This window comes from Sinohyriopsis cumingii, chromosome 1 (assembly GCF_028554795.1).
Source record: "Sinohyriopsis cumingii isolate HCF-2022 chromosome 1, ASM2855479v2, whole genome shotgun sequence".
NCBI lineage: Eukaryota > Metazoa > Mollusca > Bivalvia > Unionida > Unionidae > Sinohyriopsis > Sinohyriopsis cumingii.
Window position 1 is genome coordinate 98,076,355 of NC_142961.1, and position 27,506 is coordinate 98,103,860.

Sequence of the window (27,506 nt, forward strand, 5' to 3'; positions counted from 1 at the left end):
AAAAATGGCATTGAAAAGATGTACTCTGTAGCAAATCAAAAGATGTACTCTGTAGCAAATCAAACAACGTACAGGCTTTTCTTCAGATGACTTAGCTGCCTTTGTGATTTTCTCTTTTTTTGCGTACAAGACTAATGTTTGTGGTGTCAGCGAGCATGTTTGCCTGTTCTCGACACACGTCACATAAAACTGGATGGAGGGGATCTAATTGCCATTACCTTAAGAGCAGCGGTAGATAGGGTTCTTCATAATTGTCAAACACAGATGCTTGATTTTCATTTTCTTTAATGGATGTCGCTAAAGCTGATGAGAGTAATTGTGCCATATTCTTTTTAACGTAACTAAATGTTCAAAATTAAAGAGGAAAAACATGTAACCTTTCAGAACAATGTGATATTTATAAATTTAATACGTATGTCTCATGTTTGATTTTTATAGAAAATATTTTCAGATTAGGTTTAGTTTGCAGCTCGATGGGTGATCACTGTTGGTTCTTTAGATTATGCACAAAATATTATTTTCAAAAACAAAAAAGATTTTGACGCGTTATAAATAACTTAAAAAATATTAAGAATCATTTTAGCTTAAAACATACTAAATTGTCCGAGCAATCAGAGTCTTCTAGTGATTTACGACATTGGCATCATTCATCTCAGACCTCTTGCATTTCATCAACATTCTTAAAGTAAGAATAATATTGTATAGCTATTCTAAGTACTATTTATATTTATTTCATCCCATCTGGATTGCAGGATTATATAATTAAGCGTCTTCCAAAACCCTGTAACTTAATTACCTTTCTTGACTCGTGACTCTTGAAGAAATGTGCGGAATGTTTGGATGACTCGAAAGGTTGCTGACTTAACACGAGAAAAAAGTATTTTAAAAAATCAAGGCGACACTTGCCGCTTACCTGTTGTGTACAGCGTGGTTCAGAGTGGGGTGGGCAGGAGAGCGTGATTTTCAATGCCCACGACCAATCCGAACAAGTGATATGCATGTATGCAAAAGCTAACGCTGCTGAACTGACACAACATGGAAACATGCTGCTGCAGAAAAATAAGGTTTTCCTTCAAAAGAGCAGAGGTAAAAGATACGCTCGAGCGAGAATGGTATTATTTCCGCGCGACACCAGGCTCAATTAGCTTAATTGTTAGCTTTTCCCTCTTTTTTTTTACCACACACTTTCAAACTAGTGGAGGGAATGACTGAAAAGTCTGGACGATATTCTCGATTTAACGAATATCTTTTTTTTCTTGGTTGAATGTTATTGTCCAGCTTGCGCGCTTTCGGGAAAAAAGTCATCAATATTGAGACAATCTCTCCCTTTGCGTATATTTCTTGAGAAAGTATATAGTTTTAGTTTACTAGATTTTTGCCATACCTGAAAGTTTTCCTTACACCGGCAAATCAGCATGTCGATCATCTAATCATGAAAACATACGGATGCATACGGTAATTTCATCGAAATCTTTAGTGTATCCTTAGAGCTTTAGCGCACACTATAGGAACACAACTTGGCGTCTCGTCAAGCAGTGAGAACTCTACCTAAAAGTTCTTCCAAAACCAACGGATAAGAGATCCTTAAATCAATAGGATGTGATGACCGTTGAGAGACAGAAGAAAGACAAGCTGCCTCAGTAATAACATCCATCTTAATATCATCACGTGCATGTATTATTTACTTAAAAATGGAAGCAGTTTTACTTGGGATCTTAGGATTTATACAGACAACAGGTAAGTGCAATTTTCGTCCTTTGTTCACATAGCCCTACGAAGAAAAGATAGATAGGAGGTAGGTAGATACAATTGTAAGATTGTGCGATAAGGATCAGATATATATTTTCGGAGCAAGGTTCAGATCATCCTTTTCAGAACACACATTTTTTCTGATTTTCAATTTTTATCAAAATTTAGATAGTTCTTACTAGACGGGGAACTGTATATCTCAAAAAATAACATCTGAGAAACATAGATTGTGAACTCAGGACAAATTCTCCACACATTTTGTTTTCAATTATTATACGCATGTCGATTGTGGACAAAACAAATGAATCAGTGGATACATAAAGCTCCCTTTATATTTGCCTGATTCTTCATTTATAAAGGTTAGTTATATGAAAGGTAATTTGTAAAAAATATGTATTACCGTAAATACAAATGCCCCCATTTTCATTGCATGTGCTGTTTGTTTTCGTGGCACTATCTCGCGTGGAAATATTCTGAATTTTGGAGATTTCTGCACCAATTACTTATTATCGTCCATTGTTATTGAAACATTTGAAGAAATTCTGCGTAACTGAAAGAAGGGAATTGGGGAATATTATTTGACAGATGAATAGGCATGGAAGGGAAGAGTACATTCACAATTTGTTTCTGCATAGACTTTTGTCAGATGCCAAACGTTTTCACTCCAGAAATACCCACCCAAAATCACTATAAGATGAGGAACTTACCCTACACCCCCACCACCCACTCCCCTTAAAAAAATTATATGAAAAAAATGTTCACCCCAAATACACTATTGTAGCTTAATAAGTATATGCCAAAGAAGTATAAAGACTTAATGCTGAGTCATTTCCTTGGCCAGGACAATGGTAAATCAGTTATATAATAACGTTTTGTCTGGTTAGTGATAACGTGACCGCTGCGGTAGCTCAAGTGGTTTGAACGTTTGCCTCGGATGCGGGAAGTCGCGGGTTCGAACCCCAACTGAGTCATACCAAAGACTTATAAAAATAGTACTAGCAGCTGCCTCGCTTGGCTTTCAGCATCATGAGATTAGTGTTAGACTGGTCGGCCTGGTGTCAGGATAATATAACTCGGTTGGACATGACGCTACATGTCTGCGGCATGATGCCCCAGTGCTAGACATCACTATAAACTGCCACATTGCAGAAATCGTATTACTGAAAAATTGTTAAGGTCACTTTAACAATCTCTCTCTCTCTCCCTCTCTCTCTCTTTGACACACACACACACACACACACAGTGATAACGTACTTTACTGCCATGAATGTTTCTTATGTAGTAGATGATAAGAAGTGTTTCCTGTGGATGCTAATTCTATTGCTGTATGCAGCTGAAACTGCTGTCTTGGGCATGTTATGAAATGTATGACAATAAATAATTACCATACTTAGAAAGTTTACCCTTAAAAATACCAATATTGTTCTGAGTCAACCATCACGCCCGCTTAATATTCAAGTGAGATCCCGTTGAATCGAATACTGTCCTCTCATTGGTTAAAAGAAAATGACGTCCTGTATTTATTTATAACTTATTTTCATTTGGCCAATGAGAAGATAGTATTCCATTCTGAGCGTTGTTCTTGCATATTAAGCGGGCGCGATCAGGGCCATGTCGAGTGGTAGCGTGGGAAAATGATTTGGCATTCCTTAAATGTATGATAATAAGTCTAACTTTTGATAGGGATACAGTCGAATACCTGAGCTAAATATCGGTACGAAATTTATTAAGCAACGCAAAGCGTAGCTTGAAATATTAACGTTTATTCTTAAATAGGTCGCGCGACCAAGGAGAGAAGTGTCCTCCCTCGTATTTATTATATAGTACATGTATGACAGGTCGATTGTAAGCAACAATACGAGCCCTGTGCATGCCACGTAAAATTCACCGCCACAAAAAAATATCTACACTGAAACTGTTGACTAACAAAAAATAATACTAGACTAAGTAATGTTTCACCGAATAAAACAGGACTTTAACTTTGCCTGCTCTAACTGCGATTTAAAAAAAATAAACACCATGAAAATCCACCCAGATCATCTGCATGCGTATGAAATTTCATCTGTTTTTGACCCGTAATCTCTCAAAAGTAGAAAAACAATACGCCTTTCCTTATCAGCATTGCAGAAATTTCACTATAATTAGGTTGTTTATGGCCGTATTGTGTTACCAGCATTTATATAAAAAAAAATTTTTATATTAAAACAAAATAACGATGCAAAGAAAACTTGTACGGGATATACTCTGTGCTGACTACTGTGTTTAAATGGCGAGAAGGATAGGAAAAATGACAAACTTTTACGATGACAAGATATAGATGCATACGTGTATGCTTTTAGTAGGATTTTTTGTTTTGTTTTGTTTTCCTCTGGGCAACGCCAGTATTTAATACATGTATGCCGGATGTTTTCTAAGGACGACAGCTAGTTAAGGAGCATAGCATCTCCTGTGAGAATGGTTATCGATTTCAGTCAAGGTCAGTTATCCTTATAATTCAGTGGGAATTTGTACTTACATCACCCCTTTCTTTGCTGTCCATGAGAGTAGAGTAGAATTACACACTGGTCGGAACATCGCTCAGCCATTTCCGTCATATCGCGAAATAGCCTTGGAATTAGTTGCAGGGACACTCATCAAAACGACGGCTGAGATTGTTCTGATTTTGATATTGTCTCATTCCGCCCTCATATGTTTCCATGTGAATGAAAGTAGTTCAGATATAGTTTTTAATGGCCACGAATTACAATCAAGATTTTCTTCTAGGCTTCCTTTTGATTGAACTAGCCCAATACGGACTGAACCGTCTTTAGAAATATTGCCATCATTTCTTTTTCTCCAACATAGTACACCTCATCAAGGGTTCTTGAGGTCATTTCATCCCACATTAGAGATTTATTCTTATGTGCCCGTAATTACCAGTACCCATTATGGTATGAAAGGAACCCAGTGACTTAAATTAAAATGAATGTCCAATGCAGTTGTTTTGATATTTTTTTTTTGTGTGTGTGTGCAAATAGTGCCTGTTACCATAATAAAGACTATACAAACTATAGTGGTATAGTAAATATTGACGAAATCATGCAAATAGTGTGAATTAAGGGCAACAAAAACAGCAGAAGGCTGAACTAAAATACATGTGTAATGTGAGGAAAAGAGTAAAATGGTCTAAACAGATTAAGTTAATAGTTTGGTTTAACAATAAAAGAGAAGCTATTTGGCGAGGAAGAAACGACCCAATGCATGTGAGTCGAGGTTGGAAAGAAAACTCGAACCAGACACGACAATGTTCAATAAAGTAACAATATTTCCATCAAACAGCTTGTTTTATTTTAGTATGAACATGTGTTGCAATTGAGATTTGTCTTGATTATTGTTAAAAAATGTTCAAATGATGATATAAATCGATCAGTTTTTGTTACTTTGTGTGCACTATGCTCGCAGTAGTAAGCCAAAATAGTCCACGAGTCTTGAAAATGGTCTTGCGCAAGGGAGGATAGAGTTATTCTGCATTGGTGTTCTACACTAGAGAACATGATCTTACAAATACAGGAATTCCAGAAAAGCTTTTTAATCTGTTCTGTTCATTCTGTTTTACCTTATTCTATTCGATCCTAGACCGTCTCGTTATGTTGTTTTCCGTTGTACTCCGCCCCGATCTGTCTATTCAGTTCTAACCTATCCTATTCTATTCTATTCTATTCATTAGGACTGACTACAGAAGGCTGCCTGGATAGCTGGACTCATTTCAACAACTACTGCTATCAGTTCCATACAACTGGACAGAATGAGGTTCACTTTGACACTGCAAAAGGAATCTGCATGACGAAGGGTGCGACGCTTGTCACACTGTGGCAAAAAGCAGAGTTTGATTTCGTCACAGACAACCTAAAGAAGGTAGAGAATTAGTAATTGGCACCAGACACAAAACTTCTTTATATTAAAGAAAGAAAATGAAATAAAAGAATTGAATGTTATAAATGTTTAAAAGGAACGCGTTAAATATGTGAATTCGTGCAATATAATCTTTGCATATATATGATAAAGGACCCTGCACACAAATCATTGATAGTATTTTTATATCATTATATAGTTATATGTTTGGTACAGTGCTGACATTCTAGTAGTATGTATTTTGGGTACTACAAATCACTTAATGATTTATTAAAGTCACACTGTAAACATCATTCAGAAGTTACGGCCTATTTTATCTGCGATAAATGTTAACAGCAATATTTTAAAGCATGATGAAATAGTAACCTGCCAGTTATGAAGCTAAAGAGTATCGACGACATGTTATCTTAAGTTGTGAACACCAAAGTTTCTGCATTTTTCGGTATTATCAGTGGCGTCGCTGGTGGGGTGCGGGGGGGTGCGGACCGCACCGGGTGACACCATCTCAGAGGGGTGACACCAAAATGAAAAATTGTAAATTTTACAGAGCACACATAAGCGGATAACCAATCATAGTTAAATACATGACTAGCAGGCACAGCAGTGGCGTCGCTAGGGGGATGCGGGGGGTGCGGACTGCACCGGGTGACACCACCAGAGGGGGTGACACCAAAATGACATTACTAAGGATTCTGTATGGTCTGTTACGGAAGGAGGACCATGGGGGTGACACCATGAGCTACCGCACTGGGTGACACCAACCCGAGTGACGCCACTGGGTATTATATAAATCTTTCTACGCTTGCTTGAAGACTTTACGATTGATATAATACTTGAATACAATCTAGTCATGTGGAGATTATTTATATATCTTCTGGATTGAATTGAAGCACAGCGAACACCCGATGGAATGTGCAAGCTATTTTGATTGTTTAGGATATGACAGATTGTACCAGGCAAGAATAAGGACTGTATACTGAAAGCGCATCTCGGGCAAACTTTAGTTCTGGCATGATAGTTGATTGTACACATCGACACACGTTGAATTTGGCATGATTACACATCTGGTACAAGTTGTCTCAGGCACGGTTATAATTTGTGTTTGTTTACTGTGATACTGTCAAAACAAACTCACGACAAATGACATACGGAACGTTTTAATAGATGTTGATGCTTGTTGAATTTTGCAGCAGAGCTTCTAAAGCAAAGATCTCTCTCGAATTATGTACATGATCTGATACATTTTATGGTCAATGGAACTAAATTAAAATATTTTCTTTCAGATATGTTTATGTCTATTCTGCGATGACATTAATCTTGAAATATGTAAAATTGTAATGTAGTAGTTCCTCGCATCTTTGTTGTTTTGAATAATACAACATTGAAATGTCAGATTTTTTCTCGATACATCTAAGTTATTCTAACCGGCGTGATGTAGTTCCTATCGGCTGCGTTACACTCTGTGTTCGTGCTTTGGCTTCTTCTCTATAAGCGAGGTGTGCATCCATTTCAAGGCACCTACGACATAGCATTGCTGTCTCTTCCTTTCATTATTTTATAAACATTTACGGATACATCAAATTCATTTTTAAAGTTTTAATGTCCTTTAATTTTACCAGACATAAATGAAACCAACAACTGTATATATATATCTAAATCGTATTTTAATGACCATCTATGTGATTACTTGGAGTGTTTAGCAAAGAGTCAACAGCATAAAATAAACATTTCGTAGCTTTATGTTGTTACATTGATACAAACCTGTTGTTCTTAACCTATTCCTATAGTGTTTTATAATGTGTATTTCTCTTAAGTAGTGATATTTATATATGTCCAATGTTAAATATTATATCCTTTCCAACATCCTTTTGTACTTCTGCGCGTTTCCTGCGCAAAGTTTAAAATGCAAAATGTAATTTAAACGTTGGTTTCATAAGTATAATTGAGCCTTCACAGAACTAATTGCCGAATTTTGGGGTGATTTTTTTCTTTAAAAATGATTTAATATCATTGAAAAATTAAATCAAACCTTGATTGTTGCCGTCGTAAAATCAGTAACCGTTTACATTTATTTTGGACGCATCTCTAAGCCATTTCCTTATGTTTCAATTATGTGTCTCCTTAATTTGTTTCGGGCTGTACTACTAATAAAAGAGGTTGTCATTTATTTATCACATGTTTTAGTATTTGCGCATTAAGGACAGAAGTCGTCATTTTAATTTATTTTACTTAGTATCTCACGAATAACCTTTAGGTATAAAAAAAATGATATCGCTAACTTTGGGTACAACGTTTAGCAAAGGTGCAGCCTATATAGCAGGTGCTAGCCTTTCTGAATATTTTAGTTTCCCAGCAATCAAGGCATATGAACAGAAATCGCTGCCACCATTTTTGCGCACGGTCATCAATGTAATGATCTCAGAGGCGGGCTCATCAAAACCCTTTTCCAACTTCATGGCCATTGTGTCTATGTCCACATCGTAAAGCCCTATCTTCTTGAGGATGATCACGAATTCATCAGGTGACTAACCCATCATATCACTGGTTATTTCCACAGAAATTATACATACATCTGCGATTTACAGACAATCTGTTACACGTCATACAGATCATGTTGATGGTATAGGTAAATTTATATATCATATACTGATGTTATCAATAGACGTATTTATTTGCTTTATTCCTAACAGTTGCTAATATTGTAAAACATCCTGATTACTAGCAGACGTTATTTTATGTCCGCTTCTTTTCTCTCAAAATCAGTCTTCAAAGTCTTGTAATTTATTCAAGATGTATTTTTTTACATTGTTTTACTTTTCTTGAAATAAGTACTCACATTCATATTTATTGAAGAGAAAATGTTTCGAAGCCACTAAGCTATGATTCACTCCAAAGTCAGAAAAGCGTGTGAGTGTATCGCAAATTTGACAGTAAAAATTTAATTTAATCTACAGTGTTGACGAGCTAGTTTACTACTTGGCTTACACGATTTGTCCTTCTTTTCCACTCTATAGTATTGACAATTACCATTGCTATTAAATAAGCAATGACATCCTACTCAAAGCTGCACAAGACAGATTTTAGAAAGTTTGCTTCATGTTGGAGTTTTCTTCTGCTTTGAAAGGTAGTGGATACAAAATCGTCATCACATTCAACAATGTATAAACAATCCACAGGGTTAATATCAAGTGAACATAACGCCTCCTTCCTCAAGTTCCAAACCTATTGTATTTCTTTCTTTCTTTCTTTCGGTCATAAAGCAAATCACCAGATAAAGTCTCGCATTGTATAGCTCATTTTTATTTATCATTGTCTCTGAACATATGCCATATACGATGTACATTATATTATTATTTTTAATTTTTTTTTTATATGGCCGAAGAACTGGTCATTTCCATTTCTCTACCTGCACCAGATATGTTAAATAATTATATAGCTGTAAATTCTCAAACTACCGAAAATGATTTCGAATAACGACAATGAAAAGACTGCAATTATTTTATGCTTGAACCTCGACATATTTACTTCAGTGTGAAAGGAACCCTTGCAGATTTCATGTAATTTAATAGCAACTAATATATGCATATTCCTCCAAAAATCTTGCGATATAACCTGCAATTTAAAAAAAAAACGACATATAGACAGGTAAGTAGTGTATGGGGATGGTTCAGGGACTAGGGCAAGTACTATGGAAAAAGTGCATATGGAATATAGGGACTATATAAGTTAACATTAGGCAAATAACATTAGTTTTCCATAGTCCCTGAGAAATTTTCCTATAAGGCATCGGCATTATAGGGACAAGGGGAATTTAACATGGGAAAAGAACATTAGTTTTTCCCATTGTTCCTATAACTAGACAAACATGACAAACATCATAGGCATTATAGGGACAAGGGGGGAATGGAACACGGTCGGGACCCTATTTTAACAAGGTCCCGACCTTATGGGTCTATGGAAATTGAACATGGAAAATTTAAACAGGGAGGGGTCTCTATTTAAAAAAAAATAATAATAAAAAAAGGGGTAGGCATGAAAGTCAAGGTCTTTTTGAGGCATATGAAGGAACCCTCAAAAGGGCCTTTGGGTTTCTTCTTCTTCTGCTTCTATTTCCTCCATTTTTTCCACCATCCCCTTATCTTTTCCAAAATTCCTTTCTTCTTCCTCTTTTCAGTCTCTGTCATCCAGTCAGGATGACCCATCGCTCTGAATTTCTGTTGGATCTTCATCCAGTTGTTATTCAATCTTTCAAATTCTAATTTCTTCTTCTTATTCTCTTCTTCCTTTCTCTGTTTACTCCATTTTTCTTTTATCTTCATCGCTTCTACTTTCATTACCTCTCTAATTAGTTCTTCTGCTTTTATCAACTGGTTAAAACCCCACTTTACGTACCACCAGTTAGTCCAATAAAAGCTATTTTCTAGGAAGCTCCTGACTTCTATGACATAATCCATGGCTTCCTTTAAACGACCTACTCTCACGTAAGGTGGGTCAATGAATCCTCTGATTCTTTCTACTTCTTCCTCAATCATTCCCCCTATTAGGTCTTTTGCTACTCCAAGACTCTTCACATTGTTCAGGCTACCTTCAAATCGTCCTTCCTTATTCAATCTTTCTACTACATAAGTCCCATCCATGATCCAAAAATAGCTATGTCTCAAATAGTTAAATAAACTTGTCACTGTTGCCATGTTCTTCTTTCCGTTATTCCGTTCTTATAGGAAAAGCGCGGACGTGAAGGAAAACATCCCCTACTTTTCTCGTCTCATATTATCTACTATCCACACAAACGTACGTGAGCGCTTACAATCACACACACACACACACACACACACACACACACACGCAAAGCAGCCAAATCAAACCCTAACTATGCTATCCACACATGCCAAGCAACAAAAACATATCCATAATCTACTATCCACACAAACTTACTTTAACACTTACAAAACCCAATAATCTACTATCCACACAAACGTACGTGAGCGCTTACAAACACAAAGACATACACTCACACTAGGAAAGGAGTGAGTGTTTATATTCACACTACTCCACATACACACATTGGCAAATCTATTACTATTTCTTTTCTAGAGTATAGGTAGCCCTGAAAAGGGCTGTTTTTTTAAACTCCAGGGCACCTGGTTAATGGGGGCCGCGAGTGGCTGAGTGGTCTAAAGCGCTCTCCGTTACGGATCACTGCCATCTCACCTCTGTCTGCGTGGGTTCGAGTCTCGGATTCGGCTGATGTGGGTATGTGAGAAAGCTTGCCAGTAGCTTCTCGAGGGTCGGTTGTTCTTTCCGGGGATTTCCCAGGTTCTTCCTCCACCGTTAATACTGGCCGCCATGTATAGCCTATCGTGTGCTGAAAAATGGCGTTAAACAACAACAACAACAACAACAACAACCTGGTTAATGGTTACACCTCCGCGGCATGGCACCGCAGACACATCTAAACCTCCAATCTTTCTTGTTGTTAACGAGTCAACGATGGGTAGCCCGACTGACGACTAGTTTCTTATTTATAGGAAAAGCGCGGACGTGAAGGAAAACATCCCCTAAAACCCAAAACTTATATTACCTACATTATGGTCTAAAATGCTCGGACCTAAAAGAAACACTCACTCACTTTTTTACTACCCATTACTAATTTAAAAATTTTCATTAATGACTTAAAGAAATAATATACTATCCACATACATAAATCAGTCAAATCAAACCCAAATCTACTATCCCCACACTTCAAAAAAAAAAATTATTATAATCTACTATCCACACAAACGTACGTGAGCGTTTACAATCACACACACACACACACACACACACACACTTATACAATCACACCAGAAAAGAGTGATTCTTTATATTTATACTACTCTACATTTACACATTGGCAAATTCATAATTATTTCTTTTCTAGAGGTTGGGGTAGCCCTGAAAAGGGCTGTTTTTTATGTGTGAACTTGAAGCTATGGCAATCTTTTAGGTTCTAAGATTGCGGCCTCCGCTGACGATAGGCTTTCTCCCAGGATAAGGTCTGCTTCTTCGGAAAGAGAAGAAGAACTCTTTGGTATCGATACGACAGTCGACAAAGCCTCTGTCAGGTTCAGGTTGCTGCTGCTGTTGTTGTTGCTGTTGCTGCGCTCTCTGCTGTTTCTGAAGTCTGTACTTCTCTGTCCATTCTTCTTACTCCCTGTTAATTTCTTCTCTGAAGAGCTCTTCTATCAGGTCTTCAATGACTTTTAACATTCTCACATTCTCTATCTCTTCTGGCTTCGGTATCAGAATGTGTCTGACCCTATGCAAATTCACGTAGGCTTCGTTTAGCTTAGCTAGTCTGGAGCACATCTTCGTAGGAGGATGAGTCGTTAATGGATGGTTAGACTGGAGACTACCCAGGTTTTATGGTCAAAGCGCGGACGTGAAGGAAAACATCCTTACACGGTTTTCGAGTCGGAACGTTCAATGAGTGTCATGGGAGGGATAGAGAGAAGTTAAAGAGCATGAATCAGGATACCTATAGCAAAACAAACCACAAAGACATTTTTTCAAAACACAACATTTTTTATTCAAAATCACTTAACACGAACAAGTAACCATAACATTTTAACATCAAATATGTTTTCAAAACACAACATTTTTTATTCAAAATCACTTAACACTAACAAGTAACCATAACATTTTAACATCAAACATTTTTTTCAATAACAAACATTTTTTCTCCAATAACACTCTATTTTGGACAGGGTTGACAACGTTGTGAATGAAATTGTGATTTCCACTGTTGGAAGTCATTAGGCCATTGATGGACACTACGTTTCCTAGCTTGAGACAAAAGATAAGTATAATGGTCACAAAACCATCGATCTACTTTCACATCGTTTCTAGAAGAAGAACTAGGATCAAAATGAGTCACTAAATGTTTTAAGGAATATCCCAGGCTGCGATGATGCAGAAAATACACACAATATTGTCCCCACACCAAGGAATCTGTGCCTTGTAATTTCACATTATTGAATCGGGTGGTCTGAGCATTTCTTCTCATAAAGTCAATGATATCGTCTTCCAAAGGAGGCAATCCATACGAATCGAAATATTCCACACATCCTTCTTGAGGAAAGTAGACGGCTACCCAGTGGGTTCCTGGGAGATGACTGTCGTCCGTGTTGATCACATAAGCTTGATGGTCTTGAGGTTTGCGATGAGGGAGTTCATCTTTAGTACATACGACAGGATTCCAAGAAGCCGTATACGAACTGTGGTTCAAAAGGTAATAAAGTTCCCAGGTATCCATGTTTTGTGTGGGTTTTTTTCTTCACAGGTAATGATAAGTGATCAATTCGATCCTGACTTTTTGCTTGAAAATGTCTGACAAGTAAAAGGCGTTTAGCTCCGACTTCTTACTCTGGTCAAATAGAGATTCGATGCGACGGCACTCCTGAGACGTTAATGTAGGAGAAGAATGTTTATCCAAGCCTTTATACCACTCATTCAACACGAGTTCTATCTCGATGAGACCCCAAGCTTTGTCCAGATATTCGTCCAACTTTTCTTCTTGGCTCAACATCAGACATTTATCGTGTTGAATTTGACTAGGGTGATCGTTGTGACATCCATAGCAATCTTCCTTGATCAATTCCTTCATTTTTTCTTCCAGGACTGTAGCAAAACAGGAGACTAAATGGGCTTCTTGTTCAGGCCATCTTGACTTCATCATGATAACTTCTTCGTCTTTGTCTTGGGATTCTTCTTCTTCTTCCACAGTCTCCTCACATTCCATGTCCAAAGTGTCTCCACTAGGTAAAGAGGGATAACAGTCTTCCATAGCTTCTAATAGTCTAGAATGACTTCTCTCAAACTGTTGATTTCTATCGTATTGTCAAATTCTGCATACAGGAGGACGTTCACTGTGTCAGGTAGAGAATTAGTAAACTCAAGTTCCACTCGAATCTGACCGGATTTTATAGGGTGGAAATGTCCCTCGTCGCTGCCTTGGTCTGGAGTGAAATCAAAAGCCCACAAACCGTAGCCTCCTGTATAATCCTCGTACGATATGCCGTGACTGGTGTTGGTTCCTAACTGTCCGGTGGCTTCGTACAGGGACAAGTACGACCTCAAGTAATTCCTGTCGCCAAACTTAGGTTCAAAGGGTCGGGTACACAGTGTCTTGCCATCGTGACTGACTTCGATCTTGGCTACGTTGTAATGATGAAACAGGAAAGGATTTTCGTTGTGGACTCCATTGAAGGCTGAATTCTTGACGATACCAATGATCAAACGCTTGGGTAACTGGCCTTGGAACAGATGATCTTCGATCATGGATCGCTGTCCAGCAGGAATAGTGAACGTTTTGACTTCCACGTTTCGTATCAGATACTTGTCGGTCGTTCTGCTCAACGTGTGACTGATGTCGTTTCCCACTTTAGGTAACACTTCCACGCGTCGCACGTAGAGCCTGGCTTTTTGGATGATGGTTTTGTACTCGTTAGCATGGGCCATCAAATGGAAAGCGGTACTGCTACGATTCAGTCTCAGGCGAATATCCACCCCATTCAGTAAATACTTTTCTTGTAACCACATGTCCAAATACAAACGATCCATCAGTTCTAAACTACGTCCTTGCAGAATTTTATTTCCACGTGTGTTAAATCCCACATTGTGAGGATCGTCATCTGCTGTGAAGGCTGTGTCGTTAAACGTGTTATCACCCGTTGTGTCAGGTTTCCATACCAGGCAAGCATCCAGATGAGTATTCTTGGCTTCTTTTCCGTACGTCAAGAGATTTTCCAGGTAGGCACGATAAGGGTAAGTATCCATGCTGCTGCTGACCAGTTTGTTATTCAAGTACAAGTCCACTTCGCTGAACAAGGAATGCATGAAATTGTTGACAGGAGCTACTCTTGCGTCGCCTCCTGGATTGGTGTTGTCCGTTTTGATCACTTTCACTTTCAAATACAGGTAACTGCTATTCAGATCGATGTAATCTTCGGGCTGACCTTTGATATCAAATTCGATGGGAGCTGAATCTGTCAAAGAGGAGACGGGATGAAATTCCACCCATTGGGATTCTTGCATCGTCATCATGGTGGGTGTCAAGGCAAACAGATCCAGTTCCGACTTGGAACAGGCGCAAGACTCTCGGTGCATCAATTTGTTTTTTGGTTTCTCAATACTTTAATAATCGAAAACGTCTCAGTCTCGAACGGTTCTTCTTTTCTTTGTCTTTCTAGCTTTAGAAGTGTGAAGTGTGGTGAAAGGGTGTTTTTTTGCTTCTCTTTCTGCCTTGTCCTTGCTGTCTCGTCAGGGAAGTTGGAATGCCTGACTCAGTAGGGTTCAGGGCATTTATAGGAGTTTCTCGTCGACCCAAAAGGTCTTTGCTCGTTTGCAACAAGACATTTTTGCCTGCTCTCAAGAAAGCTTATTTTGGGTTTTGTTTGTCGATGATGACATTTTGGAGAAATTCTTTGCCGTGTGTCAATGCCGCATCTTTCAATGCGTGCAATCCGCGTGTCACCATCGGTTTCAACACCGGAGCCACCGAACGAAAAGCCGATTTTAACATATCTCCTAAACCGTGTCCTCGCTGTCGAGCAACCCCTCGGTACACTGGATACATGACTTACAACTCGTTAGAGAACCGTTTTTGAAAATGGAGTTTCACCGTGACTTTTCCTTTGGTAAATGGAATATTTTGTCCCAGTTCTCCTTTTATAGCAATGTTAACCGTGTCCAAATACGGCTTGCTGACAGGCAAATAGTGAGGATGTACAAATTCGCGGTGGACGTGGTAAGTGTTTCCACCTTCCTCGTCAGTGGCCGTGGCAGAATCCGCTTTGAAAGGAATGACACGCAGTAACGGTACGGAGGTGTGTCCCACCACGTTATACTCCACCACATCGGAGTACACAAAGATCAAATTCAGTCCTTGGTTCAGTTCTATCGGGGAACGAAATAACTTGGTAAAAGAATCGTTGTCGGAAATGACTGGTAATTCGTTTTTCTTGATTATGGCCATTCTCATGTCCTTGTCCCCGCCCAACATGTCAAACAATTCAGGACAAAATAAAAAAGACATAATTTTACTCCCGTCAAATTTCATCAGGAAGCGACGAGCTGTTTTGTGGTATTCCATGGTGACACTTTTTCTGACACTTTCCAAAGCTTTAAGAACACGACATTAAATCTGGAGGTAAGGATGCTGACTAAATGTTGACCACTAAAATAATAGCCTGGAGGAACCAACAAGTGATAGGACCACTTTTGAGTTTTGTCATCGTAGGTTTTGTTATCATATTTGACATGGCTATTCAAGTACTTTTGCAATGGTTCGTCATGAACTTCCACTGAAAAATAATTTTGATTGGGAAGGACATTGAGGACTTGGGTCGGGTGAATGATTTCTACCAAAGCCATTTCCCAATGGGCTTCCTGATCTAATTGGATGGTCTGAGGTAATTTGACCGTGTAACAGCACAACGTGTTCTTGGGAAACACCTCCATGGAACTGTCACTGGGTAAGGTTAAGTAAAATTGGTTGCTACTGTTCATAATTCCAGAGTTCTGTGGCTGTCCGAGGGGTTACTGGAAGTCAGAGGCGTGTCTCCACCCAAAATGGGATTGTTATTCTTGTTGGAGTGGTGACTGGCACTGGCACTGGACACAAGGTTCCCGTTGTTCCCGTAGGAAGAGAATTTCAGGGAGGGATTGGGAAGCAGGTAACCGATGCAATTGCTTAAAAAAATGGTCCACAATTGTTTGTCTCCTTGTTGCAAACTCAAATTGGCAATGGCTGCCCCGATGACACAAGACAAAGACGATTTGCGTTTTAGGCACACGTTCTCCACACCACACCCACACGGGTTGCTTCTGTAAATCTTGCAGAGAAGAACTGGGTGAAGGAGTGGTCGCCGTAGCTGAGTCTGTGTGAAAGGGCATGATGGTCACTTCTTTTTATAGTCGATGACTTGCGAAGCGTCGATCCAAAAATCAAAACTGGGTGGATATCCTTTCCAGCGTACTTTGACTTCTTTGACACGTCGTTTGCCCACTTTACGGGTTCTGCGTTCGAGAATACTTTCGATGTTGTACACGTCGTCTTCTTTTTTGGTGACACGTTGTAACTCGGGTAAGTAAAACGTTCCTTTAAGCACTTCTCCGTTCATGTCTTCCAATTTATAGACGGCAGTATGACGGCCATGCACTCGTCCAGTGACCCGAAACATATCGGTAGTCCAGTTAGGTAAGTAACCTTTGTCGAAAGTGCGTTTGGTTTTGCCAATGCGTACCCAATCTCCTACGGCCAACACTCCACTTTTCTTGGGGACAGCCCTCGTCGGGGACGTACCAAACAGGCGATCAGACACCAGCACTTCGTTCTCGGGAGTCACCTCTTGCGGGGCACGTCCAATGCTTCGATGGTAAGATTAGTTGTACGCTTGCACCAGGTGCGGTAAGATGTCGATGTACTTCAGAGTGTGGTGATGCGTAAAATATTTCCACATGAGTTCTTTCAAAGTGTGTTGAAAACGTTCCACGATGCTGGCTTTGGTTTCAGGATTCTCGGTGGTAAAAAAATGAATGTCACGTTTCTTTAATTCTTTTTGGAAAGCTTGGTTCAGAAATTCGATACCTTTGTCCGTTTGCCATCGAAGAAGGTGACGACTGCTTTGTTTCAACACCCGTTGCAGGGCTCGCACTAACTCGTGGCTCGATTTGGAAGTCAAGGGCACAACCAAGGCAAATTTGGAAAAGACGTCGATGACACAAAACAAATATGTGTAACCACGATTGTAGCTGGCTAAATGAGAGACATCGGCTAAATCGGCTTGCCATTGATGATCCATGTCTTCCACTCGGGTGCGACTTCTGGAAAGCGTCGAATGGGTTTGTGTAAAGTGTAAGTAGCTTGTTATTGTAACCATCGTTGCACTTGAGGTAAACGGAGACTTTTCAGACGAGTTTTGGCAGCACGATACAATTTTTGAACTCCTGTGTAACCTGCAGGATGGGATGGATCGTAATAAATGCTGGATAACACCTTCTCCATTTTTTTTGTTTCTTAATAAGGCACCCACTCTTCGAGGATGCTACTTTGGGTGGGACGAAAGGGTGGTTTGGAAACGGATTTACGTGTCCGATGGGCTACGGGAGTAGAAGTCGAAGGTAGTGGTGGAGGTGTTAATGGAATGGCTTTGGTCTTCTTTTCTTTCTTCACTTCTGGTTTCCCTTCTTTCTTTTTCACTTCTGTCGAAGGAGGAGTGGACATCATCTTTTTAACCCAAGCTTTCATTTCTTCTCGTTGGGGTGTGGGGGAAGGGGTCAATAAGAATGCTGCAATTTTACTAGACATGAGAGCTGCTGACGGTGTTTGAAACACTTCTCGTATCTCTTCTTCCTCAGGTCTTCGTGGGGTAGCGTCTCTGGTGACCCCTGGGGCTGATAGTAGTGGTGGTGGTAGTGGTGATGGTGTGAGGGATGGACTTTTCATCAAGGTCTTAAATTCTTTCAGAGTGTGAAGAGCTGTTTCGTCTGAAGCTTTTTGATGAAAGAGTTGCAGTCGTTGCAAGAGTTGACCGTACTTTTGCGATTTTTCTGTTTCGGACAAATCTTGGCGATCCATCAAGGACTGCAATTCGTGTTGTAACTGGGACATCTCAGTCAAATTGGGATTGGGAGGTAAATGCGGGGTGCGTTGTTCTTGCCAATGATGGTATTCCATCCATCGTTTGTAAGGCACTAAAGCTAGTTTTCGTCCTTCCATGGGATGTCAAGGGTCAATTCTGAGATCTTGGGACTTCAGAGGTCCTTTTTATCTTGCTCCCACCAGTCCTCCCAACACGGTTCCCAAGACTCCTTTCAGTAATGGGCCTAGCAAGAGGGGTAAAATTCCTCCACGTTGGACTAACATCTTCTTTTGTCCGATGGGAATTTTCTTTTGAACCATTTGGCGAAGAACGTGACGATGTTTGCCTAAGCATTGTTTCTGGTGTTTGGACAAAGGGATCGTGCCTTTCAACACGTTCAAACAACATTCGCACACGGTATCAATGACCTCTTTGGAGGCTGTTTGAATGAGTTTTTCTCGCAGGGGTGGAGAAGCTTTGAACAGGACAGATAACATGTCCCCATGTTTGACTAAACGTGGAGGCAGTCCTTTCCTTTTCTTTCCTTGGGGTTTAGAAGAGGAATGTTTTCTGGAGGGGGACATCTTTGCTTGTGGGTTCCGGGACATTCACCAAACATGCACTAACGTCGATGACTTAACACACGCCCTTTTATCTTTTTTTTTTTTTTTTGGGGGGGGGGCTATCGCTTAGTCATAAAGGTGACAATGTTTTTCCCAAATTCGCCAAGGAATCCTCTTCTTTGTTGACGCCTCTTTTTCTTTGAACGACTGTATCTTTTCTTAGGGTGACGTCGATGCTTGGCTAAGCGCTTTGTTGGATGACGAGTCTGCCTTTGTCTCTTTCTTTTTTGATGATAGTGACGGTGTACGCTTCTTTGAGGTGACATCTTTTGGAAGTTCACTGATACCCCTACTTTGTCGCAGGCCTTTTTTATACTGGAACGCGTCGCCACTGATTGTCTTTACGTCGTATCAACTTGAGGACAGGCATGACACGTCGTGCAGGGGTACGCAATGGACTAAATCGAGCCAGTTCTTGCTTGGACAAATCCAGTAAACTCTGTAACATACCCGATCTCTCTTGGACTTTGATTTTGGGAGCAGGTACTTTGTGAGCAGCGGCCACTGCCGCTAAATTGGAGGGTCCTGCCACTGGAGAAGTTCTTGGGGTCATCAACGGAGAAGTTCTTGGAGTGATCAACGGAGAAGTGGATGAACCTGAGGCTACCGGAGACGCAGTCACCGCCGTTGCAGGTCGTGGTTTGCGAGTGTAAGGTTGTGTCCTGGCCGAAGTGCCTCTCTTGCGACTAGTTTTCTGTGGGCTTTTCATTTTCTGGGGACTTTTTCTCTGTTTCTTTTTCTGTGGGCTTTTCTTTTTCCGGGGCAGTGACTTGTAAGAGGAGGGTCCCGCCACTGGAGAAGTTCTTGGAGACACGGGTCTCCTTGGGGACCTCTTTTTATTCTTGGAGCTTTGTTTGGCTTTTTTCTTGGGGAGAACTTTGGGAGCATTAGGATCCCATCTTAAGAGAAAGCGAATGATGACACCTCCTAGAGTACCGTTCCCTCCAGGTTTCAAAATGATTTGTTTTTGGTTTGAGTGTCGATGCGTGGATCGGCCAGTTGGGTCAAAACGACTTTGTTTCGATCAAAAAATCGTTTGGTTTGATGAGGAATCTGAAGGATCTCTTGCAGTAATTGACGTGATATCACCGTGAACCATCGTAAGACTTCTTTGAGACTAGCTTCTAAGACACGAGCCCGTATTTGTGGATTTTTTTTCTCGACTGATGCCATACAAGGCACGAATCAATTTGACGGGAAGATGCGACTGAAGGGACGTCATGTTCAAACTGTGTGAGACAGACGAAAAGTGTCTGAGGATTTTATAGATATTTTTTTTAGACAGGCCCTCCGTTTTGGCACCAGTGGTGAAACAATTGGGTACGAAATCGCAAATCATCAGGGGTAGTAGGTTTAAAATCGACGAGTAAATTAGCGTGTGGAGTTTGAGTGGCATCGTCGTACGCCTGAGTCAGCCAAGGCGTTCCTAACTGTTTGGCTAAGACTTGCACTTGCGATTTATCTCGAGGGCTTTTAAACAAGACCACGTAATGCGCATTGAGACTCATGGTGCGATGGGCTTTACTTTGTTGAAACAAATTTTGAGTGATGTAAATGACACTGGCATTACGATGATGCCCTTTGCGCATAAACCAAAGTTTAATTTCTTCTTCGTCTTCTCCTAACATGTCGTCGAAAATGACCAAATGGGTTTCACGGGAGTCAGAGACGATTCGTCGTCTTCTTTAGGAATGCCTTCCACAAACACGATGGAATCGCCTTGACTTTCTCGCAAGAGGCTGTACGCCGATTGCCACTCTTTGTAACACCACACGATGCGTTGAGGTGGACGATCGATTAAATGATGTTTATGTTCGATCAAACGTTTGACGAATTCGGTTTTGCCTGAACCGCTAGGTCCAGCAATGAGCATGTTAAAGGAATGGCGAAGATACAAATCCTCCCAACTGGCACGATCTAAGTGTTCGTCGATGACTTTGACAGTGGAGGAAGAGGGAGCAGAGACAACAAAGTAGCCATAGTGTCAGGAATGTCACTTGTGACACGAAAACAGACAAGACAAGAGTTTATATACTTTTTTTCAGGACACGTTTATTGAATGTTTTAAACATTAACACGAAAGACAAAACTACATAAAAGCCAAAGGCTTAAGTACAACGATAAAAGGCACATGAAAACCATCAACGTGGAATAGAAACAAGTTTCTGTATAACATGTTTTGGGTAATGTTCTGACCAGTACTATAAGGGGTAAGGTCACACAAGTGTCCTCCCGAAAAGTGAAAAGTGACTTTTTTCTTTGGACGTTGAAAGGAAGGATCACAACTCTCGAGCATACTGGGCCACTTCTTGGGTCCAAGCCTCAAATCCCCCTTTTTTCCAGGCACGTACATCTGTCCAATGGGGGTGTAAGTCACAAGCTACACACACATCGTCATACACGTCTTCAGTAGCTAAAAGTTGACGAATCTTTTTTTCCCGTAGAGGTCGAGAAGTATCCAGATGAAAACGCAAGGCTTTGAGCAAAATGAGTCTTTCGTGACCGTTTAAGGCCATTTGGGTGGTAAGTACTGTTCGTAAAGAATCCACAAGGAATCGGCTGGTAAACGAAATCCCAGAAAACAAGTCACTAAGACACACACCACTTGTCGACCAAATTGAACGGAAACAGTTCTTGTAATAATTGATGGTAATGATCCACGGTTTGAATACGGTCATTGAGTTCCTTCCACGGAATCTGTTCAATCACATGTGATAAAAGTCGTGGCATGGCAGCCTGTTTTTATAGTCTCTTTGTTTCGGAAGCAATACACGTACTTTCTAGCCAGAGATCTTCGTTCTCCAGTTGGAAATTTAAATGCTCCAAACTGTAACCTACAGTTCAAACTTCGTTTAGAAGTTTCCTCTTCCGCTAAGCAGATTCTACGTAATAGACCTTTGTAATCCTTTAACTCGTCTTCCTCAATGCGTTGCACTAGGTGAATCTCGAAGTAACCAAAATGATGAACATTTCGATTATTCAGTAACTCAAAGTGTTGAACAAGGTCTGACCACTGAAACAATTTCTGACGAATCAGTTATCTTATACTATTCAGGTACCAGTGGTTCAAACACCGATGACGTAACGGATGCAATTGTTCTTTACGTTTGGCTTGTATTTTGAGCAGCTCTCGGTAAATGCGTTCTCTCAACTCCACAGGCAAGCCACGAATGTTCTCTAGCAAAGTATCCATGAATAGGTCAGTCAGTACAATGTACAATCTTCTCCTAGAGCAAAAGTAATCCACATAGTAAGTAATTTCTGACCACTGCCATTCAGGGTAACGTCCAAGAATCTCATTGAAATCTTTTGATGTAAACGGTCTGATTTGATATAATTGGATGAATGCACACTTGGCCCAGAGAAATCTAACACAATGGTTGACTTTTTTCACTTTCCTCTTGTGAATTTCTCGGCACAAAAGTTCTACAGTTACTCATTGAGATTTCACTCTGGCAAGCCCCTGCCAAACTTCCTTGTAAATCTTATCTTGCAGTTCTTTAGGTAATGATTGAATATCATTTTTGAAATGAAGTTTAAATACTGGTCTCGGTGATGTCCAACATTTGACTCCTAGCCAATCTGGTTTCTTCTTCTTCAACGACATGGTAAGTTACTTCAATGTCTCGGTCCCACTAAGGGTAAGTAATGACAATTCGGTGACCATCGAACATGTTCTAGGTAGGCCGAATCTTTTGGTTCCCAGTGGTGAAGTGACACACCGCAACTGAAGCACTTGACTTTATCCCCTTCGCCCAATTAGAAAAATCCAGCTCTGGCTAATTCTTCGGGGGCCGGTCCTCCCAGATACTTAGGGCATTTTCCTTTGAACGATTGAAGACGATTTTCAAAGTCGCAGTATTCCGACAAACGCACAGGGAACGAATATTCGTCTTTCACAGGTTCGTTTCGATGAGGGAAGGGTGACATGGACAGGAGTTTGCTCAGGGCTGGATGACATCCGTAGTGTGGTAGACGTGAAGGTTGACATCCACATTGACCATGAAACCCAATAAAGTGTCCACGATGACCAGGGACATCGATTTTGCATCCCTCAGGTTTGACACGCACAGCATCACTTTCCATGATAGGGGTAGTGAGAACAAAGTTCCCATGATGCTTTACGGCATCGCTAAGGTCACAGCGTACAGCATCGCTCCCATCGCAAGGCTCACAATTGCACTCGCCTGCAAACTCCGTTACGCAGTTACAATGGTAACCGCATGGACACTTGCAGTTTCCTTCCGGACATTTTCCGTCGCAATGCATGGGTCTTATCCATCCATAATTAGTCACACTAGGGGAAGGTAAAACTTTTTTACAATCCCCAAACTGAAATATTGTCTCTTTCAAAGGATTCATTTTGTTCGTTTGGTCTTGGTAGTCACAATGAACTATCGATCTTGCCTATGGTTCCTTTTTATACTAGTCGCAATGAAGTCTCAAGCTTGTATATCGTTCCTTTTTTATGTCTTGTTTTGGAAGGTACCGTCTCTAAGGTGCCGTCATAATTGTACCGTAGTGTAATGGGTGGAAAGGCCATAGAAAGGTAAGGACTGTGGGGAGACCATCGAGTATGTTCCAGAATAGCTGAATCTTTATAGCCTTGTCCTCAGGTAGGGCACAATCTGAGCAGTTGACAAGCACATTTCTGCTGTAAACCTTGCGTCTTGAGATGTTGTTGGTAACAGGCAGGGCGGACAAACGTGCGCAGACAAGCAGGACAATGTACTCGTTCTTGTCCTTCGTCCAGACAGGGTTGAGAGGCCAAACATCCTAAGCATTTCGATCCACAATGCTTGTGTTGCTCTCGATTGTTATAGCCATAGTCACATTTTTCACAATAATAACCGTATCCTAGGAATGCAGTGATGGTGGTAATGGTATCGAAATGGTCATCGTGATGATAAAGGTGAATGTATTTTCCATCTTTAAAATCTCGGCCTCGAAACAACAGAGGTCCGCGCACTTGTTGAGGGTACACTTTCAAGGTGTAGCGTGGAGCTAGGACATTTTGCAATGTTTGCATCTCAGGAATGTCACAGGGCGTGTCTTTGGACAGGCCTGCTTGTTGTAACAGAAGTTCTGTTTCATTTCGTTGTTTGGCTCGGTTCGATTTTCGAATGTTCTCCCAGTCTCTTTTCCATTCTACCGTGTCGTTCTTGTTCGCATAGGTTCGTCCCACCACGATATCCCTGGCTAAACACATGTGGTCTTGAGAATTGTTAATTTGAACGAGGCTCTTTTTGGTAATGCGAAGGTTGTTGACCAATAAGGTCTTTCTGCGTTGTCCGGTCCCTTGAGGAGGAGAGACGTGGCTCATGTCCAGTGTGGCTTTTCCATCAGTGATGTCAAATTGGTCATTGGATTGTTGCACGTGTTGAATCTTGTCCATGACTTTGGAAGGGGTCAATTCTGCAGGGCTGCTAAACTCGATCCAAACAGGGGATTTCAAGCTGTCGTCTTGTATGGAAAGTCTCAAGCGATCGTTTTCTTTGGGTTGACATTGTCGCTTCAGTGTGGTGAGTAAAGAATCCCACGTGTCGGTGATGAACCCTTCTGCTTTCTCCAAGGGTACGTCGGTCTTGAAATCTTTAAACTTCACCGTGTATTTGTAAGCCGTAGTTCAAAATTTTCTAGAGGAGCACTTTTTCGTCTCTCGAATGTCATAGTACTTTTCAGGGTTCACTGGTGAACTTGGACTAGGTGCAGACTTGTGGGTTTGGATTCTGGTTCACTCATGTCCTCTTCAAAATCACTAGCATGAATTTGTGTCAAGACTTCAGTTCTTGTACGAGGCGATAGATCACGTTTCTTCCTCTTACTTTCTTCTTCTTCTTCTTCTTCTTTCTTCTCAAATGAATTGGATCCTTTCATCTTGATAGCAAAAAGTCAAATGACTAAAGTTTAAACACCATGGGCTAATTTATTTCCATGGCAGACCAGCGTATATAAAGGGTATGTGACTTGTCCTTTCACTATTCATTTCACTCTCAAACCGAGCAGAACGATGGAAGAGACTACCCAGATCGAACGTTTCATCAGAGCTTTGCTAGGGGTCATTAAAAAAATTTCTTCAGACCAGCCGTCGGACTACTCTCCTTCCTTCCGAGATAAAAGTCAAGATACTTGCTATATCTGTCAGAAGAAAGGGCATTGGTCTTCAGAGTGTCCAGACCGTCAAAAAAGCAAAACAGGGGATAGAAGAGACAAAAGTCAAGATACCTGTTACTATTGTCAAGCAAAAGGACATTGGTCTCCAGATTGCCCTAAGAAACAAGAGGGCAAGAAGAAGAGAGGGATTCTGGAGAGGAAGGAGAGGAAGAAAGCAGACAGGTGAAGAAAAAGAAATAGGAGAAGAAAAGAAGAAGGGAAGAAAGTGAGGATGAAGAGGAGGAAAAGACTGTGACTGTGAAGAAATTGAAAAAAAAGAGAGAGAGAGTGAACAAAGAGACAGAAGAAGTCTATGAACTTTTTAAAGTGCTGTGTTGTAAATTGTGAATTGGATTGTAAAAATTTATAAAAGAATAAATTAGGTATAAAAGGTAAATGTCTTTGGGTTTTGATTTTAAAATAAGAAGCTACACTCACGCACTCATACACAGACACGTACTATAGGGGTAGAATGGTTTGTTTTTTTTTTAGTTTGAATGGATGTTGGCAATTGAAAGACTATCTCTTTTCGAGAGACATGGGTGGCCCTGAAAAGGGCTTTTTTGGTGTATGGGTGAGTTTAAACAATCAACTTTAACTGCCTTAAGCCTTTGCCACGGCCAAGGCCTACTTCAGGACTGCGTAATGTTGATGATGATGATGATGATTTGGTTGAAATCACTAAGGGTGGTACGGTAGGCTTAGTCACAGGGTTGGAGTGTTTAGCTCGGGAAGGTCGTATTCTCTTCGGTCGTAATAAAGAAGTCTGATACATTTGTTTCAGACTTCTTAACTCTGCTAAAATGTCTAACAGTACCGTGACCGTTTGACTTTCACACCCTTGTTTCTTTGCTGCTGCTTCTTCTTGTTGTTTCTTTTTTACCTCTTCTTCTTGCTTCTGTTGCTGTTGGAGAAAAGCTTGTTCCGCTTCCTTTTGTTGTTGTATAAATTTCTCCAATTCTTCTTTCTGTCTTTGTTTAAAATTCTCCACGTGCGGTAATGAAGGAGAAGGTGGCGAAGGTTCCGGAACAAATTCTTGCGAAAGAAAATCCACAAAATCCCAATTTACCTCTTCTGAAAGTAAGTCCGGGTTCCCTTGGGTAGTCTCCACGACTGGTGCACCCCAATTCACGGTCTTCTGAGTTTGCGCCATGTTTATGCTCATTGTGTCGCATGGATTGACTGCGCACAAACGCTAGTGCCTCTATATAGGACATGTGACGTCACGGACTGCTTTCTTCGGATTGGACAAAGGGTGACTGAATTTTGTAACGCCTATTTGGATTGGTCAATGAACTCAATCCGTTTCAATCATTCCTCTCCCTATAAATAAGCGCAGTTCACTGCATTCTTTCACCTGTTCTCGGCACCCCAACATGTGGACCACAGTTGAATCGTCTACTTTAATCTGATCGATGATGTTCCGGACGGACATACCGATGTATGTCCGATCCAAGTGGACTATTGTCCATAGGACAGAAACAAGCCTGTGGATACGAAGGATTTACGTGGAGAGGCAAGGATGCCTAAAGAAGGTGTTAGTGTGTGGCCCTGAAGTCAGACGTAGTTTGAGGAAAAGAAGAACATCTCAAAGATGCCATCTATGTTAACAGTAGTGTATGTTAACATAAACCCAAAGGCCCTTTTCAGGGCCCCTTCATATGCCTCGAAAAGACCTTGACTTTCATGCCTACCCCCCTTTTTTTTTTTCTTTTTTCTTTCTTTTTTTTTAAAAAAAAAATAGAGACCCCTCCCTGTTTAAATTTCCCATGTTCAATTTCCATAGACCCATAAGGTCGGGACCGTATTAAAATAGGGTCCCGACCCTGTTCCATTCCCCCCTTGTCCCTATAATGCCTATGATGTTTGTCATGTTTGTCTAGTTATAGGGACAATGGGAAAAACTAATGTTCTTTTCCCATGTTAAATTCCCCTTGTCCTTATAATGCCTATGCCTTATAAGAAAAATTCTCAGGGACTATGGAGAACTAATGTTATTTGCCTAATGTTAATTTACATAGTCCCTATATTCCATATGCACTTTTTCCATAGTACTTGCCCTAGTCCCTGAACCATCCCCATACACTACTCAGGTAGACAGACAGACAGACAGTCAGATAGATAGATAGATAGATAGATAGATAGATAAATAAATAGACAGACAGACAGCCAGATAGATAGATAGATAGGCAGATAGATAGATAGATAGATAGATAGATAGATAGATAGATAGATAGATAGACAGATAAATAGATAGATAGACTTCATTTTAAGCAATGCGTAGCATATCTATAATTCTAAAATCGGTAAGTAATTTGGTTTCTTGGTTTGGGCAAAAGCTGTCTTTGATTAACGTCACATAAATGACACATCGCATGACCAGTCGTACAAGGATATGATACTGGACACTCAATTACCCAGGCTGCATTTCGATACAAGATCAATCTAAACCCTTATTGCCAATGGA

General features: G+C 40.4%; 1 protein-coding gene across 1 annotated transcript in view; it reads left to right on the plus strand.

Moving 5' to 3' along the window:
• The first annotated feature begins 1,528 nt into the window (after nucleotides 1–1,528).
• LOC149807409 (snaclec echicetin subunit beta-like) overlaps nucleotides 1,529–27,506 on the plus strand; it is a 52,765-nt gene continuing 26,787 nt past the window's right edge. The window contains exons 1-2 of the mRNA XM_089966479.1: nucleotides 1,529–1,737; nucleotides 5,456–5,643. Of these exons, the coding sequence (XP_089822605.1) occupies nucleotides 1,692–1,737; nucleotides 5,456–5,643 (234 nt within the window). The 5' untranslated portion in view covers nucleotides 1,529–1,691. The remainder of the gene's footprint in view (nucleotides 1,738–5,455; nucleotides 5,644–27,506) is intronic.